At 52.5% G+C, this 19,962-nt stretch overlaps 2 protein-coding genes across 2 annotated transcripts; one reads left to right on the top strand and one right to left on the bottom strand.

Annotated features, from left to right (window-relative positions):
* Nucleotides 1-1,725: 1,725 nt before the first annotated feature.
* Nucleotides 1,726-15,255, top strand: RASL12 (RAS like family 12). The gene is made up of 5 exons (XM_045810723.2): nucleotides 1,726-1,986; nucleotides 4,012-4,068; nucleotides 9,659-9,732; nucleotides 10,411-10,601; nucleotides 13,275-15,255. Exons 1-5 carry the CDS (start codon nucleotides 1,884-1,886, stop codon nucleotides 13,648-13,650), a joined length of 801 nt encoding a protein of 266 aa, XP_045666679.1. The 5' UTR covers nucleotides 1,726-1,883; the 3' UTR covers nucleotides 13,651-15,255.
* SLC51B (SLC51 subunit beta) lies at nucleotides 15,203-18,047 on the bottom strand. The gene is made up of 3 exons (XM_045810724.2): nucleotides 17,951-18,047; nucleotides 16,926-17,016; nucleotides 15,203-15,535 (listed from the first exon to the last, which is right to left on the bottom strand). Exons 1-3 carry the CDS (start codon nucleotides 18,045-18,047, stop codon nucleotides 15,322-15,324), a joined length of 402 nt encoding a protein of 133 aa, XP_045666680.1. The 3' UTR covers nucleotides 15,203-15,321.
* Nucleotides 18,048-19,962: the final 1,915 nt, after the last annotated feature.

Raw genomic sequence — 19,962 nt, forward strand, 5'->3', positions numbered from 1 at the left:
GATAGCTCCGATGATTCACACCAAGCTAGAGCCTACCTCCTTGCAGTTCCCATCTACTGTTTGGTCCGAGTTTTAAAGTTTTAAAGCCTCATACAAGCAGGGCCATAACAGAGCCCAAGTTTACATCCATTTGGGCCTACAGAGTTCCACAGCTTACCCTCTCTCCAGGAGTTCTCTGATGAGAATTGCTCTCCCCCATAAACCTCATTCAGAACTAGTCTGTCCTCACAAGACTGGGGCCAACCCAGGAAGGTGGCTGGAATTTGACTCCCACTTTTTTCCCACCTAGGGAAAAGGTTTCCTTTTCAAAGGAAAACCCTTGGGCATTAGCTCTGTGAGTGATTCTGGCCTGAGGGTGTAATCTAAACAAATTCTTCCCAACACTTAACAGTCTTAATAACAGCTGTCTTAGCATTATCTCCTACAATTACAATTAGGCTGAGTCAGTATTCCCGTCCTATCCTGGAAAATAATTTTCCTTCCTGGTTGAGAAGTTAGTACCAACAGGCTCTGACCCCAGACTCTGCCTGTTCATCTGGCTTTTCATGGTTTCTTTTTCATGTGGGTGGGTAGATTAACTGGGGCAAAGAGGGGAAATTGGAGGAGGATTGGAGGGAGAAGGGCTGCAATGAGAGGTCTCTGAGACTCCCATGCCCTACCCCACTCTAGCCCTGGAGTATATTTCAAAAGAGAGGCTCCACTGGGTTCTAGAAAGTACTCGGACCTGATGCTGTCGCTCTCTATTAGGCCTGAATTACATCATGGAATTTTGGATTTATTTTCCCCCTCCTTTACTACTATAGTTGGGGACACCAATACTCAAGTGAAGTGACTTGCCCAGGGTCACCTCGTGAAAGAGCTGGCACTAGATCCTAAGTGTCCAGATTTCCCAGGTGGGCCCTTTGCTCTGTGTCCATCATGACCAGATTTACCCTGGGTCCCAAAAGAAATGACAGGTGACCCCAACCAGGCTCATCCACCAATCCTAAAATCATTATAGGCAAGAGAGTATGCCAGGTTTTAGAATAAAATGCCTCATTTACACACTAGGCGCCAAACACATGCAACTCATTAGCTCCCATCAGGAAGAAAACAGTAATCCAGGATGGGTTAAGCTTCTTGAAGCTGGACCCACACTGACCGCAAAATGTTGGTTAAGGCTCCTTCCCAGGAGCCAGGGTTCTGCCTGGGGGTTGCAGTGATGCCGGGAGTCCCCATACCCAAGGGCAGGGTAATGTAGTGGGGGAAGTTGTGTGCCAAGGCTGAGCTGGCTGTGACTGTGACCTAGAGAAAGGGCAAGACAGGGGAGTTGAACCCAGCAGGCTTCCCGGAGGAGGTGGCGGGGCCAGCTCGGTAGAACAAAGGAAGGAGCGGATTTTCTTGCAGGTGGGAAGAGATTGAGCGCAGGCTCAGAAAAGGCTGGAAACATCCTTCCCCTCTAGCCGCCTACCCCGGGCCTCCCTCTCTCCGGTGCTTGTCCTTCCCTGCAGGGTCCGGGGGCCATCCGGGCGGTGACGGCGCCCTGCCCCGAGGCGGAGCCCAGTTGTGGGGTGCACTGCCGGCCCAGAGCTCCCTCCCAGCGTGGGGAGCGGGGTGAGCGGGCCCCGTGGGGGGGCTCCCGCAGCCCTTACATGGAGTGTGGCGGCTCTCGGGGCGGCCCCGCCCGCCGGCATCCACCGGCTCCTCCTCCCCGCCGGGCTGGGCCGGGCCGCGGGAACGCAGCCCGCTCGCGCTCGACGCCGGGGCCCCGGGCGCGGACATCGACGGGGCCGAGCCCGCGAGCGCGAGGGGAGCCCGCGGATCGTCCTCCTGGGCCCCGACTGGCGGGCACGCTGCTCGGGGCCCTTCTACCGAGGACCCGTGTCCCTCTCAGCAGCGTCGCCATGTCCTCGGTGTTCGGGAAACCCCGCGCGGGCAGCGGGCCGCAGAGCGCGCCACTCGAGGTCAATCTGGCCATCCTGGGGCGTCGCGGGGCCGGCAAGTCCGGTGAGTCGGGTGGGGAGCAGAAGGGAAGGGGTTGGGCGGGGACCGGAGAGTCAGGGAGCGGGTGTGGACGCGCTTGCAGGCAGGTTCACCCACTGGTTTTGGGGGCTTCCTGCACCCAGGTGGGTTGGGTCAGACAGCGTGATTTTCTTCTTTGCCTCAGTTTCTCTGTTGCTTGGCTCTCTCTCTACTTTGTCCTCTGCTCTTCCATCTCTCACCTGTCTTCCGTTCCTCGCCTGTCTTTCCTTCTGTGTCTGTGACACTACCTATCTCTCCCCTCTGCCTGTCTCTGTGTCTCCTGGTTCTCTGCTCATCACTCCCTTGCTGTTCAGCGCCTTCCATCTCCACTCCCTGAGGCCAGCAGTCAGCCCCTGGGACTAGCACCAAAGGGACCTGTCAGGCCCTGATCCGCAGCCCAGGCCCCTGTGAGCTTCGTCACAGCCTTGTTATTCCTCGATTTAGGCTGGGAGTGAAGGGAGGTGGTAGAGGTTACTGGCTATTGGGATTTTCCAGGGAGGGGCTCTCCCCAATTCCTTGGGATGGAACAAAGTGTCAAAGTGTGCATTCTTATCAAACGTATTTGTTTCAAGTCAGACCACTCTTGACTTTCTGGAAACAAATTGGACTATGGTCCCAGGGACTTGTTCTTGATGAACCAAAATATTGGGTTGCCACTGAGATCCTTTCTGCCAACTCTGACCTCTGCCTTAACCACTCCTGGCAGCTCTCACGCAGGTGGAGCCCAGGTGGGTAGGGGGGATGGTGTCACCACAGGCGGAGACCCAGAGAAAGGGTTCACAGACCCAGGCCCCTGGAGGTAGGTGAACAAAGGGGGCGCCTCTTGCTGGCTGTGTTACAGTTACAGCCATTAGTGACTGGCCAACACGGGCTGTTAGCTATGAGTTTCCTCCCCACCCCCGAGTATTCTTTGAGACTCGCTGCGATCCTACTCTCCACTTCTGAAACCAGTCCCCTGACTCAGAGAGGGGACTCTGAATCATGTTTTCCTACAGAAAAGATTCGCCTTCTTTCTTGCCTTTGAAAATCAAATTGTGTCTGTAGCTCTGTCATTGGTACAGTTTAGCCAGTGACTACATGAATGAAGGAATTTAAATTTTTAAGTATGTATTCCCTGGGTATTAGTTTGCAAAATGACACTGTTAGGAATCCTGGGAAAGAATTTTAAGGATTTTCTTTAAAATATCACATTACTTTTTAAGAGTCCAGCATAATAGTTGGCTGGCCCTGGGCTTTATGTGGCTAAAATCTGAACAAAATCAGAGTCCTATTAATGAATTCCACCTGGGGAGAACTTCATTTTAGGTTTATATTCTTCAGGACACCCATGAGGCCCGAGACAGGGCCAAGACTTGCGACACAGGGGACGAAGGACTGGAGGGTGTTTCCTTGGGATGTGAATGTTCATACTCCTGGGGATCCCAGACTGATCAGCTCAGCTCTTACCCTTTGGCTTATAGCCAAAACCGAATAGATGCCCCCCATTTCAGAATTTGCAGGACTTGACCAGGGTGGGGGACGTTTTTTTTTTTTTAAGATTTTATTTATTTGAGAGAGAATGAGATAGAGCATGAGCAGGGGGAGGAGCAGAGGGAGAGGGAGAAGCAGACTCCCTGCTGTGCCTGACACAAGGCTTGATCCCAGGACCCCGAGACCAAGATCTGAGCCGAAGGCAGACGCTTAACTGACTGAGCCACGCAGGTACCCCCAGTTTGAGTCTTTATAAACACCACTTAGGCTTGCCTCTCGTGGCTTTTTTTGCCATTAAAAAAAAAAAAATGCCAGGATGCAACTGGAGGGGCATGGTTCCTCATATTTCTGGTTTCTGCTGAGCTTCTCAAACCAAGTCCTCAGCTCCCAGACTCATTCCCCCAGAGAGCTGAGCTGAGTGTCAGCCAGGAGTCACAGAGGCTAGATAAGGCCTCCCTAAAATGAGAGGGGCAACCTCCAGGGGCCAGCAGCCAGACATGGGAGGGGAAGACTGAGCCAACTTCTTTGTGCTTCCTGCAGCTCTGACCGTGAAGTTTCTGACCAGGAGGTTTATCAGCGAATATGACCCCAACTTGGGTAAGAAACTACTCCTCCCCATTCCTCCTACTGTGTCCCACTTGGATCCCCCACAACACACACTCCTACACTGTGGTGGGCCCAGACCTGACCAGGATCCATCATCTGAGGACAGAGGGAAGGAGCCATCAGGGTGACTCAGCCCCTGGGACAAAATGGTTTAAGTGCCAAAAAGATATCCTTCCACAGCCCACCCCAGACAACTTGGGGAGTGGCTTAATTAAGAGAACCGAGAGAGGCTGATTCACCCTAAAATATGAGATATGGTGAGACTTAAAAAAAAAAATCAAATGTAGCAGAACGTCTACAATCGTTAAGTGTTATTCTTCAAAATGGTCACTCAGTGTACTTTTCCAGAAAAGCTGAACAAAACATTTCAGAAATTCTCTAGTGGTACTGGCTTCTGACCCATTTTTGAACCACAGAAGAAAACGTGTCTTCTTGTATAGCCATCTCATAGTGTATTGGAAGAACTGATGCTCTGTTATCAGAGCTGAGTTTGAATCAGTCCTAGCTCTGCCACCTCCTGGCTGTGCAACCTTGAAGCAGTCACCTAATCTGTCTGAGCTTCTGTTTCCTCATCTGTAAAATGGACATAAAGATACCTATCTCAGAAAATTACTGGGCGGGTTAAAGAACACACGTAAAAGATTTATCCCCATATCTGATCCACAGTAGGCTCTCGGTGCATGTTCATTTTTCCTTCCTCTTTTTTTTTTTTTTTTTTAAGATTTTATTTATTAGAGAAAGAACGAACAAGCAGGGGGACAGGCAGAGGGAGAAACAAACTCCCCACTGAGCACAGAGCCTGATTTGGGGCTCAATCCCAGGACCCCGAGATTATGACCTGAGCCGAAATCAAGAGTCAGAGGCCCAGCCAACTGAGCCACCCAGGCGCCCCTCCTTCCTCTTTCCTTAAAGTTTACATTTATAGCATTTGTTTATTGTAAACTGTTCCCGAGAAAAATAGTGTGTCTGGAGACACTTAGCCTTTTGAAAATGGGGGTTGCAGTCTTGGATTGTTTTTCCCATTCGTAAGAATTAAATAAAGCATTTGTGGGACCCCTGAGGGCCTACCCAGGAAACGCAGGGCTACGGGGCACAGACTGGAAACTCTACAGTACGGCATTGCCTGCAGCAGGCCTCTGATGGGATGCACTGTGCTACCAGGAGGAAAGAGCCCCTGAGCCCACTGGTGCCCTCGGTTCCGGCTGAAACATTGAAGCGTCGGAGCAGAAAGGGATCTCAGGGCTATTTAGTCTATTGGTTTCTAGAATTTTTTCCCTAAGTAGCAGAAGCCCTTCTTCCCAGGTGATCTTTTTTTTTTTTTTTTTTTTTTTAAAGATTTTATTTATTTATTTGACAGAGATAGAGACAGCCAGCGAGAGAGGGAACACAAGCAGGGGGAGTGGGAGAGGAAGAAGCAGGCTCATAGCGGAGGAGCCTGATGTGGGGCTCGATCCCATAACGCCGGGATAACGCCAGGATCACGCCCTGAGCCGAAGGCAGACGCTTAACCGCTGTGCCACCCAGGCGCCCCTCTTCCCAGGTGATCTTAAATAGAACCCCAGGGTGTCAAACAGAGAAATAGGAGGGGGTCCCCTGGTTAGTGCAAGAGTACAGGGCAGCCGACTCACTGACAGCCCCTAAGGAGTTTGTTTCTCAGAGCTTGGTTTGGCCGCCTGTACTCTGACCCAACTCCTTGGTGCTACAGAGGAAGAATTAGGCCCAAGTTGCCGAGGCTTCCGGGCTAGGGTCACACAGCAGGTCTGAGGGGAGCCCCTTTGATTAGCATGAGAGTGGGACACAGGGTGTAACTGTGTCCTGGCCAGGGGAGGCGTTGAGAGAGGCCAGAACATGAAATCAGATAGAGTGGGGGAATTGAAGACAGGGAGCAGGTGCGAAGGAAAGGCATAAGCAGCGGTGTCTGGGAAGGGGAAAATGGAGATTGCCAAGGATGGCTCCTCAAAAGACAGATTCTGCCTAGCTCAGGTAGGGAATACTTATACTAAAAAATGCTAGCTGTTTCTCCGAAATTCAGATGTAATTGGTCATCCTGTATTTTCTCTGGCAGCCTGCCTCCAAGTGTCTTCCTCCCTACCCACAATCCCTACCCTTCTTGCAGGGTCCCGCCAGAAGAGCCTAGTACAGTGGTGGTTTGGGCTTCCTGATTGAGTAATCTTGGAGTTCTGACCTGTTAGTGGAATTCGTGGTCACACTGTCCAGGGGGTGGGGGGTAGGCAGCAGCCCCACAAAGGTCAGTCACCCTGGCCTGAGGGCCCGTCAGCTGGAGAGATGACCAGATGCTCTCCTTCAGCGTTCTGGGAGGCCAGTGCCACTCCTTGGGAGTTCTGCCCCACCGTCTGAATATTCCATCCCATGGCTGGCCACAACAACAGTGGGGACTCTGGGACCAGAGCCTTTCTTTCTGTGGAGAAAGTTCTGAGCATCCAAGGGGAGAGTTAGCCACCAGGACATGTAAAACAGCTCCTTCTCAAAGGTCTTCTTTGAACCCAGAATGAGCTGCTTGAGCATGGAGACCTGTGTTATTCATTCCCATTTCCAGGATGGGGTGCGGTACTAGGCACAACGTAGATGCTCTTAAAAATGAGGTTGAATTTTGGTTTTAGGATTAGCCTTTAAAGAAGAGTTTCAACTATTATCCCCATTTTACAGGTAAAGATATTGAGGCAGAGAGGGCTCAGTGATTTGCCTTTGGAGAACCTCAGGTACAAAGGAAGATGGGTGCCACTCCAGTACTTTCCCATAAGGGCAGCCTTATGCCCTAGAGGGCCTGGAATCAGAGGTCTGTGTGGCACTGGGCTTTCTGAGCCTCCATTTCCCTATCTGGAAGATGGGGCCAATAGCCTGTGCTCTGTCTGAGTAAGGGCTGTGGCTGGGAGAGCTGGTAGGAGCTGAGAAAACCAGTGCCTATGGAAAGGCTATGCCTGCGCTGAGCACTCCAGGAAGGGGCAGGGGTCCCCAGGAGTGCATCTTGTCACAGAGGAGCTGGGGGCACCTTGCCTGGCTTGCCCAGGGCAGAATGACAGCTTCTCACCTCTCTTGCCCTCATCCTCCTCCAGCAAGGATATGGGCGCCATTTCTGAGGCACCATCCTACACACACACTGACCAGAGTGCCTTTAGTACCTTTAAAAAGCTTATTATTGCATAAATCAGGGAAAAATAGTTTGGGAAAATAATCTTGTCTCGGCATGGAAGTCCTCAGAATATTATTTAGAAGTAGCAGTTATGAAACGCATGTGGTTAAGGAACCCAGAATGCCCTGGAGAGCAGGACTTGGTGATGAGAAGACAGGACATTACTGTAACTTGGGAAAAGACCACCCCACCTCCAGTCACCTTGCTTGCCAAGGGGGAAGAAGCAGGATAAGATGCTCTCCGAGGCTCCCCCCAGTGCACGTGCCACATCTGGACCAGAGCTCCTGCTCTTCTTCTGTGCTCTGTCCAGATAGAGCTCCAGGATCAGCTGGTCCCCTGAGCAGAGGGTGAGGGGGTCCCCATGGGGAGGCAGCCCAGCCTAGGAGACCCACGTACAAATTCCTTCCACTGATGCGGTGCTGTGTGGCAGCAGGCAAGTTCCCTCCTCCTCTGGGCTTCATGTCTCTACAGCGGAGCTAACAGTAACTTTGAAAGTCTATTTGCTGTGAGGAACCCCAGGAGACCAACGTTGGGCTAATATTTTTCTTTGGACTGGGAAAGACACAGTGCCTGTTTGGGGGTGGGGGGGTGGAGCAACTAAAGGGGGTGTATCAGACAACTTTGGCAGGAAAATAAAGAAAAATCTGAACAAGATGTAGGCATCTAGGGGCAGCTCTTCTTACACCAAATATAGTTAAACGTTTAGGGCATATTTTCCATTAGCTTTTTTTTTTTTTTTTTTTGGTCTTTGAATAAGAGCAGCTATTTATCCAAGTCCCCAAACAGGCTGGGGATGGGAGCTGTCTGTGATTCTTGCTGGCTGCTAGTGGACCTGGCGTGTGTCCAGGCCTGGCTTGACTGCCAGGGGCTCTCAGAGACAAGTGGTTGTGAACTCAGCCAGGGTTGGGGTGGGGGGTGGAGGAAGGCAGAGAGGGCCCCAGTTCTGCCCAGAGAGGTCTTCTTTGGGGTCACTTGGGGCACGGGGGCACCCAGGGAAAGGTGACGGCCAACTGCACTCACACACATGGGCCAGTGGCATAGGGGGAGGTTGGAGTTAGGGAGAATGATGAGGTTGTCTTTGCATGCCTGGACAACTCGCGTTTTCTCAGGTTTGAGGTCATGAGAACAACAACAACAAAAAAAGTAAAAACTCATGAAATCCAAATAAGGTCAGTAGTTTAGTTCATAGTATGGTACCAATGTCAATTTCTTGCTTTTGACCACTGTATAATGGTTATGTAAGGTGTTAACTTTGCGGGGAGCAGAGGGAAAGGCACACAGGAACTCTCTGTACTATTTTGCAATTTCCACACGAGTCTAAAATTATTTCAAAAGAAAAAGAAAAAAAATCACCTAGGAATGTGAACCTGCCCTCTACACTTCAGAGCACCACAATCCCCACTGTCCTTTACCAGGCACTTATGGTGGGCCAGGCCCCGTGCCTAGGGACCCATCCAGTCCTCACACAGCCCGGTGAGGGTGTGGGGACAAGCATTTAGCACAGCGCCTGGCACAGAGTAAAATCTGGAAAACTTTTAGCCAGTGTTATCGTGTTATCCCCATTTTGCTTTTGTAAAAAAGATTTTATTTAATTGAAAGGGAGAGAGCAGGAGGAAGGAGCAGAGGGAGAGGGACAAGCAGACTCCATGCTGAGCATGGAGCCTGAAGTGGGGCTCGATCCCAGGACCCCAAGATCATGACCTGAGCCGAAATCAAGAGTCAGATGCTCAACTGACTGAGCCATCCAGGGGCCCCACGTTACCCCCATTGTAAAATGAGGAAACAGATCCTCAAAGAACTACAATGACTTGGCCAAGACACATAGCTGAAAGGTAGCTGAAGTTGGGTGTGATTCCACATGTCCAACCTAAACTATTCAAATACGCTGGAGTCCTCTGCTATTATTTTAGCAAGGATCATTTGTAAACCTTCTTAGGGACTTCTGAATGGAGACACACACACACACCCCACCACGTATTGTGCACTTTTCTTTCCCCATCCCTTCTCCCACTGGGGGCTTCCTGCGGGCCGGGTACTGTGGTCGGAGGGCAGAGGGTGGGGAAGCTTGGGGTTTGGGAAGGATGGGCTGGCAATGCAACTCCAGAGGCCTCTGCTGCTAACCAAGCCTGTGGGCCACACACTCCATTCCGTAGGCTTGGTGGGTGGACCCAGAGCGCAGTCCCACCCCCGTGGCGCGTTCTATGACTGACCTCTTCCGCTCTGAGCCCTGACAGGTAGAGCAGCATCTCCTGGGTAGGAGGTTCTGTCTGTGTCCCTCATTTGGGTGAGAGTCAAGGCCTTTCCAGCTTGTCCCAACTCAGCCAGCCCAGAATGGATCCCCAGGGTCTAGCACAGGGAGGCTGGGACTCCAACCCAGTCTGCCACTGAGTGGCCTGGCCTGCCTCTGACCTGGCTGACCGTCTGTTGCAGAGGACACCTACAGCTCCGAGGAGACAGTGGACCACCAGCCTGTCCACCTGAGGGTCATGGATACTGCAGACCTGGTAACATTTCCCCCATTACCCATGGAGAGCTGAGGGTCAGTGCAGACTCCTGAGAAGTCCTGCTCCCAGAATGGAGGCAGATGGGAATTTGTAAACTTTTTAAGCTCTAGTTTGCTATATGACCCTGAATGAGGCACTGACCTCTCCTGAATCTTTTCATTTGCCAAGTGAGAAGGGACGGGACAGGGCCTGGGGAGACGTGATGGTTGCTGGCGTCAGCTCTGAGATCCTGTGCTCTGGGGCTCAATGCTCATGCACACACGTTTATGCAGAGCCCCCCCCCCCTTGGCCCAGGTCCCTTCAGTATGCACATTCCCCCTACGTTCTCACCACCCCCTGCCAGGACAGGATACCAGTTATTCTCAGAAGCCCAGGGGCACCATCAACCTGACCCCAAATCAGCAGTGCCCAGGGACAGCCGGGTCTCTGTAGCAGCCATGCCAGAGTCTTGGTGCTGTGCCCCAGAGGCTAAGGTCTCCAGGCCTCTGGCTGGGTGGTGGGAGTCAGGCTCCTGAGACAATGCCTCCTTTCACACCAAGCCAAATCCACAGTCAGGCGCCCCTTTGCAAAAGGCTGTGCTGATGAACAATATACAAAGACCCAGGGAGTGGGGAGGTGGGATGGAGCAGCTCGGGTGAAGGCCTTTACCCCCAGCGAGGCTTCCCTCCTTCGCCCCAGGACACCCCGAGGAACTGTGAGCGCTACCTGAACTGGGCCCATGCCTTCCTGGTGGTGTACAGCATGGACAGCCGCCAGAGTTTCGAGGACAGCAGCAGCTACCTGGAGCTGCTGGCTTTGCACGCCAAGGAGACACAGCGCAGCTCCCCTGCCCTGCTGCTGGGCAACAAGCTGGACATGGCCCAGTATAGGTGAGCATAGACGGTGTGTCCTCCGCTCTGGAGCTCACTGTCCCCATTTGGAAAGTCTGCGTGTTACTATCAGGGATGATTGGGCTGCTAAGGAGAGTAATCCCCGCAAATTTAGGTTAAAGGGTACAGTGTGTGTGGCCTTGCAGACAGGCCAGGGCAGCAAGGGAAGAGCTTCTGGCCCACACAGGGATTGGACCCTCAAAGTCAGAAGAAAAGCCACTCCTTCTGTCCTCATGGGGCTTTGTGGTCTCTCTCGGCCTCACCCTCTCTTGCCTGTCTATGTATGTGACCTTCCAGCCTCACTCCCCATAGATGGCTGGTTATTATTCAGTGCCCAATTCCAGTTCTGAGAAGAAAGGCTGTGATTAATAGGCTCCTTGAGTCAGGCGTCTGCTCTGGTCCAGCCAGCTCTCGCCTCACCCAAGCAGCCCCATGCTCACTCCCACCATGGCTGTGCTGAAGGCAGCTTCTCTTAGAATGGGCTGGACTTGAATCAGAGGTCACAGGCTGGGCCAGAGGGCAGATTACCAGCAAACACGGCAGCATTTTGCTTGGCGAGAACCATGTTTTAAGAGACCGGGAATTGGAATGCTTTGAGGAGGGGCATGCCCTCTCCAGCTGACCACAGGCCTTACCACTCCCCATGGCTTTCCTCTAGTCTCCCTGTACATTTGAGTTGCTTGCGTGGCCCCTGAAAGCATGACGCTTCCTCTTGATGGGTAATCCCACTGCCCTTCTCCAACACGGACATTTGTCCTGTGTAGCCTGTCCACCTTCGAAGTCTGGCGCCTTCTACCCATCTTCCATCTGTCCCTCCCTGTTCATGTCCAGTCACTCCTGCTTCCCCAGACCCCCGAGGCCCATTGACTGGGATAAGCCAGGAGAGGACCTTCGGTGTAGAAGAACTCAGACGGGCAGTGGGACAGGAAGGTGCAGTCTCATGAAGAGGGGCCACTGTAGGAGCCTTCAAAGGCCATTGAGCCTTCAGACCAAGACAAATTCCATCTCAGGGAATGAACTTGTGTCATCTTAAAACCAAAAGGTGCTTTTTGAGGAATCATAGAGCCCACGATGCGTGAAAGAGGGGTCTGAAGACGAACGGGATTGTGCTAAATCTATCTTCAGTATGAGGGGTAAAACTAGACCACTGTTTTGATCCCAGTCTTTGCCAAAGGGATTGTCTAGAAATGGGTGGGGAGCAAATAACAAAGATTATGGGGCTCAGACGGAGCAACTTCATTCCCTAAGGAAAGTCGTGGCAGTCTGCCCCCATTTCCCTCTTTGATCCAGTCTGGTGGTGGGTCAGGATTTGATGCGCACTCGGTCTTACAGCTGAGCGTCGGTGTGTCGCATGACTGTCTTATAGCTACGTGGTAAGTCATGGGTTAGAGCAGTGGTTCCCAAACCACCGATAAAATTGTCACCAGGCTGCGACAGAACAAGAGAGGATCATGTGACATGCCCGTGTCTCCCATTCACACACATGTATGCGTGCGTGGGGTGCTAGTTTCTGAAAATTCATGATTCAGGCCCCCACAATGAGAACTTTTTAGACTCAAGCTCATCATAAAGGCAAATAATATCCAGTATTCCTTCAAAAGGGGTTCGTCAGGAAGCAGTGAGCTTACAGATAGGACACCAGCCCTGGGTAGGGAGTCCAGATGCTCTGCCCCTGGCCCTTTTTGTCCTGGTCACTCTCTGCCTGATACTCCCCACAGGGAAGCTAGCCCACTCTGAGCCCCCCTGCTCTTGCCAAATTAACCTTGGCTCAGGAATCTCTTCCCACCACCAATACCCACCGGTCTCGCGGGCTATGCCGCTGTCCGCAGGAATGGCGCAGGAATGGCGGGTGGGGCAATCAGCAGTGCAGGGTGGTCGCAGAGATTCGGCCCATGGAACCTTGGCCTGAAGACCTCAGGTACTCCCACCCCTTCCTTCTTCTGGACATCTGACCGACCCAAAAGCTAGTCTTTTTCCTCTCATCTTGATTCCCATGGCTTTCAGGCCAGAAGCTTCTAGGACCTCCCCAGTTAAATATTCCATCCTGTCAGGATAGAGGGTATAGGATGAAGCTGACAATAGGTGTTGGTCCCTCTCCCCTTCTCTCCCTCCTTCCCATGAAATGTCCCCCTTGCCCCCCTGCCCTGGAAGGGCAGGCAACACTCCGCATGAGCCCTGAGAACTCTGCCAGCCACAGACATCTTGAGGCACCTTGCCCTCCCCTTCTCTGTGGTCTCACACCCTTCTGTCCAGACCACTGCCTTTCTCTGGAGCTGATCCCACAGGCCGGGGCTGAGGGTGGCCCATTTCCTGACCAAGGACCCATGCTGGCCTAGAGGGAGGCAGGGCTGGGAACGACCATCTTCCGGCCACAAGCAGGGTCTAGCCAGTGAGCTTCTCCCGTGCCCACACTTTGTTCCTGAATGCTGGCTTTGGTGACATCAGCCACCGTTTGTGGAGCACTGACTCTGTGCCAGGTACTACACCAGGCACACAATACAAATGGCCTTTCTTAATCCTTTAACAACCCTGAGAGGCAGATGTCATTATCCCATTGTACTCATGAGATGACTGCAGGTCACTAAGCCCGTGAGTGGGGAGACGAGTGTAGACGCAGGCCTGCCCGACTTGGACGCACACTCCTGACCCTGCCTCGCCCTGCTTCCCCACCAGGCAGGTCACCAAGGCAGAGGGCGCAGCCTTGGCGGGGAAGTTCGGGTGCCTGTTTTTCGAGGTCTCGGCCTGCCTGGACTTTGAGCACGTGCAGCATGTCTTCCACGAGGCCGTGCGGGAGGCCCGGCGGGAGCTGGAGAAGACCTCCCTGCCCCGGCCCCTCTTCATCTCCGAGGAGAGGGCCCTGCCTCACCAGGCTCCGCTCACCGCCCGGCATGGGCTGGCCAGCTGTACCTTCAACACACTCCCCACCGTCAGTCTGAAGGAGATGCCTGCTGTGGCCCAGGCCAAGCTGGTCACTGTGAAGTCATCCCGGGCCCAGAGCAAGCGCAAGGCGCCCACCCTGACCCTGCTGAAGGGCTTCAAGATCTTCTGAGGGCCCCCTAAGGATCCCAGACTCAGCAAGCTGCACGGGGCTACAGAACAGGGGCTGGCTTCTCACCACCGCCTTTCCCTCTGACAAAACAATAGCCCTTGCGCTCTGGCAGACAGCTGACCCCTCTTCCAGCACCAAGTAATGTCCCTGACACCCAGTTTACGGTGTGAGCGGGAGGGACAGGCAGGAATGCTGCTCTTCCTCACTCCCGGCCTTGGTTTCCCTGGTAACCACTGCATTTCCTGACCCTGAAGGGAAATAGCAACTGAGACAACCCAGAGACCTGGGGTCAGCCTGAAGTGGAAGAAAATTGCAGTGTCCATCGTGGTGCCATCACCCCTTCCTGCTCCAGCTACAGCCGGGCTGGATGTGGCCCCTAGTGGACAGCTCTGGAAGGTCCAGCTCCAGGAAGCCTTGCCCGATAGGTGCAGGCCTGAGAACAGGCTACAGGAGGAGCAGCCCTGAGGTCCTAGCACCACCTGGTGGACAGGAGGGGCAGAGCGACTACAGGTTTGGTGGAGGGCGGGGCTTGCCTGGCCCTCCGGTTGTCCTTTGACTTCACTGAAGCCCCAGGCAACAAACCCCACAGTTTATCCAAGTAAAATCTAGTTTAAATAATCCTATGGTACAGGCTGTGAGAACCAAAATTTCCAGGAAGGGGTATTTCCAGTACTTTGCTTTTCAGTGAGGACTGGGGGCTCTGGGTCGTCCGGGGTAGGGAGCCTCCAGTGTTTTTCCCCCCAGGAGACAGGGCCCCCTTATTTTCCCATCTTAAATTCAGGACTCTCTCCACAGACCCTCAGGACCAGCCTCCTGAAGTGTAATGATCAGAGCTGTAGAACAAAGTCATTCAGTCTAGTGACCAGCACCCAGGACTCCCAGGAGCCTATACTGGGGTTATCAGACATCCAGTGGGTGCTGTTAGCCTGCCCCAGGCTCATAGGTAGAAAACCGGTAGACCATCTGTAGTCTGGTCCAGCAGGTCCCAGTACCTTCGACAGTGGGTCTGAGTGTTCAAAGTCCACTTTTGAAAGATAGAAGCTAAGGCATTTGGAGTTCATAAAGCAGTTTTTTTGCAGAAGTTATTTGGGGTCATCACCACAGCTGGTACAACAACACTGTGGCTCAGACACAGGATCAGGACACTCTCTCAGGATCCCACTGTTAGCACGAGGAGTTCCATAGTTTTCTAACTCTGTTTACCTCGGGGCCCTGGCCCAAGCAAGTCTCTCATGGACCCTCAGCAGAGAAGCAGGTAAAGGAGAGGGCTGTGCTAGGAGGAAGGGATGTGAAGGGGATTCTGAGCCCAGAATCCTGCTCTTGGCAATTCCAGGACCTTGGATTAAGAACAACAGCTCTCACCCGGCCTTCGGCCCCATCTCTTCTGTGGATGGAGAAGTTGAGGCCAGAGGGAGGCTATGAACTCCTCAAGACCTCAGGAGAAGTCCTAGCCAGGCTTCCTGACCCACAGGCCGGCTATGGATTTCGGGCTCCTGCTCCAAGCTCTTGTGCTGGAACACTGCCGTTTGAACAAACTATGCGATTCCAAATGCCCACTTCCAGAAGCATTTTAATAAAAAGTGGCGTTTTCCCCCCATAACAGAATATTAGCTTGATTGCAGTTCATTCATCTTATCTGCTGGCAACATGGGGCAGGGCTCTGAACTCTTACTAGGTCTCCGATTCCTGTGGGTCTGGAAGGAGAACCGGTGGCACGTCTCCCTCTTTTAACTCCGTTTCCACCTGGGCTAAATTGTGCTTTTCTGAGAGCAAAGTCTCTCTTAGGATGTTCAGGTTATTGTCATCTCTGGTTTCAGCCTCAGCCTCGTCTTGGACTTCTGGAGTTTGCTTTTCTGGTTTGTTTTTCCCCAGGAGCTTTTGATTTCTGGGAGGAGAGAAAAACACTGTTGAATCTGGGTTCCCTGAGCCGGGGTACTGAGTGGTTGGGAGCAAGACTGGGCCTCCCAAGTGGATTAGCAGGTTGGAGGGGAAAATCCAGTAGCTAGTTCTGGGAACTGTTAGGGGAGAAAGCCAACATAGTTTGGTGTTCTTTTGGCAGAGAAATGGCTTATTCTCGCCCATGCATCATCTCACCAAATTCTCTTTGCCACCATGAGCTCAACTATTATCACCCCCTGCTCCCCTTACAGGTGGAATGGGGTTCAAAAAGGTCAAAGGTACACATACCTTGGATATGCATTAAGTCTCCTGACTCTGGGTTCCATGTTCTTTTCACCAGCCCACATTTCCTCTATCCCAGGGCTGTCAACCTACTTAGTGTGGGTCCTTGTTGTCCCACCCCCACCCTCATCCGCCTCATCCCCAGACAAACCACTTCAGGAAGTTCCTAACTAGTCTTCCTGCTTCTAGGTGCTTGCTTTTCCAAGCCAGCGCACACACACCAGTCATGCTTCTAAAGCCCCAGCGCACGCATCACTTCTCAGCTCAAGCACCTTTAGTGGCTCCCCACTGCCCATGTCCTTAATCTGGCGTTCAAGACCCAGCCTTTCTTTCAGTAACTCCCCCACGTGTCCTCCCTCCAAAGGTGATTGTACTCAAGGTACCCCCAGGCTTCCTGGCCATAGTGGGGGGACCCAGCTGTGGTAACGGCTGAATGCCCAGAGAATCTGCTCGGGCCAGAGGGGGGGCAGCTCAGTGTCTGCTGCCCCCACGGACAGCCACTTTGTCCCTGAGTTGACCTTGCTGAGGGCGATGCTTCCTGACAGGGTAAGAAAGGCAAGGTCACCTTTTTAGAAGCTACACCCCTTTGGTTCCTTCTATAGCCTACATCCAGACTAACCTTGCTAAAACATCCGTTTCATGTCCCTGTGCAAAGCCGTTCTCTGGCTCTCCAATGCCCATGGTCTAGAACCTGAATTCCTTGGGATGGCGCCTAGGACCCATTCATTCTGGGTCCTTCCCTCCACTTGTCCTCTCTCCACCCCCACCCCACAGCCATATGGGCCGCCCCTCCTCCAGCTTGGTGCCTGCTACCCCTCCACCTGAAGGCTTCCCCGGCCCACTCTCCCTCTCTCTCTTTGCCCTGAAGGCCCCAGATCCCACCACTGTGCTCCCACACACTCTGTATGCCCCCCACTGCGCATCTGTCACTCTGAACTAGCCTTATCTCCCCACCAGACTGTAAATTCTATAAGGCTGCATTTTGCTGTCCCAAAGGGTGGCTAGCCAAGACCCCTAGATGACGGCTCCCTAGATTTCCCTTGGGAGGGCAGGTCCCCCACCTCGCAGAGACCACCCCCAGACCAGCTCCTCACCTGTTTGCCTGGATGCTCCTTCCCAGGAGGACGAAGCTTATCACACCCACCACGCCCACCAGGGCAAAGATGGAATAATTCCAAGGAGATGCTGGGGAAGGACACATGGAACAGAGCCTTGAGGGACAGGCTGGGTGCCCCTCAGGCCCACTGACAGCTGGGGCTTGGGCTCAGACTCAGCTCACGGCATCAGTCATCCCCTGCTGTGGGCCAGGTGTTGTGGAGACTAATGAAGATGAGCCCCTGCCCTGCGGGGCCTCCAGTGTGGGGGAGCGGGAGAGGGAGGGACAATTTCTGCCCCGCAGAAGCCCTAAGCTAATGAGGAGGGAGAAGGAAGGGGTGGCCGCGAAACTGTGTTCAAAAAACTGCCCAGAGGATATGTAAAGTGGCTAATCTGAATTTGGATAATGAGATGTGTCCACACCAAACCAAAATGAGTCAGGATCCAGCTCCAGGGCCACTGCATTTGCTGTCCCCCCACCAGGAAAGCTCTTCCCCCACGTAACCTGTGGGGCTCGTCGTCTCCTCTCCTGCAAGCCCTCATTCAAATGTCAGCTTCTTAGTGATAAGGCCTTCCTCGACCATGGTACCTACTCTTCTCCTCCCTTTCTGGGCTTGATTTTTCTCTGCCTTGCTCATCACCCACATGCCATGCGTTTTAGCGTGTGTCTTGTTTATTTTCTCTCTCATCACAATGTGTGCTCCATGGAGGGCAGACTTCTGGGCTGCCTCACCACTGTAACCCCAGTGCTGAGGACAGTGCCTGGTGCACAGGAGGGACTTCAGAAATATTTGTGAATGAAACGATAAATGAGAAAATGAATGACCACACCCCAAGAAGAGGAGGGTGCGGTTAGGCCAGACCCCCCTGGGAATTAAGACCCCTCAGTCTCAGTCCCCACCTTGGGGAGGAAAGGTGCAGCCTGCACTGGCCGAGGCAACTGTGTCAGGGGGTTTCAGCCAGATTCCCCCCTTTGTGCTGAGGCACACACCACCCCCCCCACCCCTAATTCCCCACCCCTTACCATCCTCTACCCGAAAAAACCAAAGCATTTCTTCCAGCAGTTCCTGAGGTGCCGCGGTACTGGCTGGGGCTGGGATGACCCCCTCACTGTGGTCCATGCCCCCTGCTCCTGGGTGGGATCCGTTTCTGACAATGAAATCCTTAGATCTCTTGGCTCCCCAGCTGCCCTCCTGGTCTCGTAGGTTCTAGCCTTGAGCAAAGACCTGAAGACCCCTGGAAAGAAAACAGAGAGTGCCACTGGCTATCCCATCCCAGTTTGACCTCCCTTACTGCCCCAGTGCTCCTCTGGCACAGTTACTGGACCAAGGCGGCTGGAACTCGGGGCTGGTGGAGTCTGGAGAGATATCGTAGAAGTAAGTCACTCATGTCTTCAGTAGGACTCATTACGTAGAGAAGAGTGTTGACCTGGGAGTGAGGATTGAGTCACTGATGGGCTCGGGGACCCTTGCAGGGGACATTTTCTGTTTTTTGCTTGCCCAGCATCCCCATCCAGCTTCTGCAGCCCGACACGCTCCGTCACCCAGGTTCCTTAGCGAATTATCCCACCTCTCCCCATTGATTTTCATATGGTAGTCAGTCACGGGCCCCTGTGTCCCCACCAGGACCGGGCCCATCAGTCTCTCTCCTGGACGCAGGCATACCTGTGACCCAGAGCTGAGACTAGGAAGATGCCAGAGAGAGGTAGCTGCCAGCACCCGCCGCTGAGAGCCGGGCGCCACGCAAGAGCCTGAACTCATGCTCCCTCGGTAAAGCCCTTCCTTAATTTGAGCCTGTTCCCATTCGCACAAAACAAAGCAGGTGTAGTGCTGTTTACCAAACCTCAGTCAGTCCCCAAACAGCCACGAAGCTTGACCTATTCTTGTACTGCCCGTACTATTACTACTTAACCTAGAAATTTCCACTATCCATATTCAAATGAAAAGAAATAGGTACAATTAACTTTGGCCACATAGTTCCTCTAATCCAACATATCCCAAATATTCTCACTTCAATATAGTCAATATAAAAATGGTTGAGATATTTTACCTTTTTCGTACCTAGTTTCTGAAATTGGGTGCAAATTTTACACATATCGCATATCTCAGTTCTGACTAGCCACATTTCAAGGGCTCAGTAGGCTCACGAGGCTACTGTATGATACAGTGCAGGTCTGTGCCCGGGCCAGGGCCAGGCCGTGGCAGCGGATTCTCCCAGCTGCTCTGGGCTCCCGGCTTGAGGGCTTGAGGACAGCAGGCCATGGGGAGGGCACCCTGGGCTAAGAGTCAAGGAGCTGGCCCCTCACCTGGCTCTGCCTGTGGTTAATTTGTCTCGGCAAATCACTGGGTCCTCTGAAGAACAAAAAAGGAAATAATAGGGAAAATAAGATGATCTGCTCAACGAAGAATACTATCAGTAAAGTAACAAGCACATGTCCAGTTGGGATAAGATACTTAGAATGCTCAAAATCAAGAAAAGACTGATATCTAGAGTATATGAAGAATTCTCGCAAATTAACAAGAAAAAGACAGGAATCCTAATAAAAGATAAAGGATGTAAACAGGCAATTTACAAAATAGGGACCCAAAGGCTAGCAAGCATATGAAGAACTGATTAACCTCTTTGCTAATCAGAAGAATGAAAATTAAAAGACAAATAAAATCTATTAGACGGACTTGGTTTGGAAGGTAGATTATGCTGCCTGTCGGTGGGCTCTGGGGCTATACCCTTAGGCACTCACAGAGGGAGTGTAGACAGGCAGCCATCTCGAGGGCAAATCAGCCAAAGTGAGTATACACACGCCACAACACAGCAGTTCTGCTCCTGAGTGTGTGTGTGTGTGTGTGTGTGTGTGTGTGTATAAAGAAATTCTCCCCAAAGGTCATAAGGGCGCATGCCATACCATTTAGGAAAATTCAAAAAATGCACACAAAATAATACGTATTTTACAAAAACACATAACAAAAAGATACACATTACACACATTTGGGATACTTATCTCTGGGGGAAGAAGAAAAAGGGAGCAGGAATGGAAGT

This window comes from Ursus americanus, chromosome 28 (assembly GCF_024610735.1).
Source record: "Ursus americanus isolate L20-20 chromosome 28, mUrsAme1.1.p, whole genome shotgun sequence".
Taxonomy (NCBI): Eukaryota; Metazoa; Chordata; class Mammalia; order Carnivora; family Ursidae; genus Ursus; species Ursus americanus.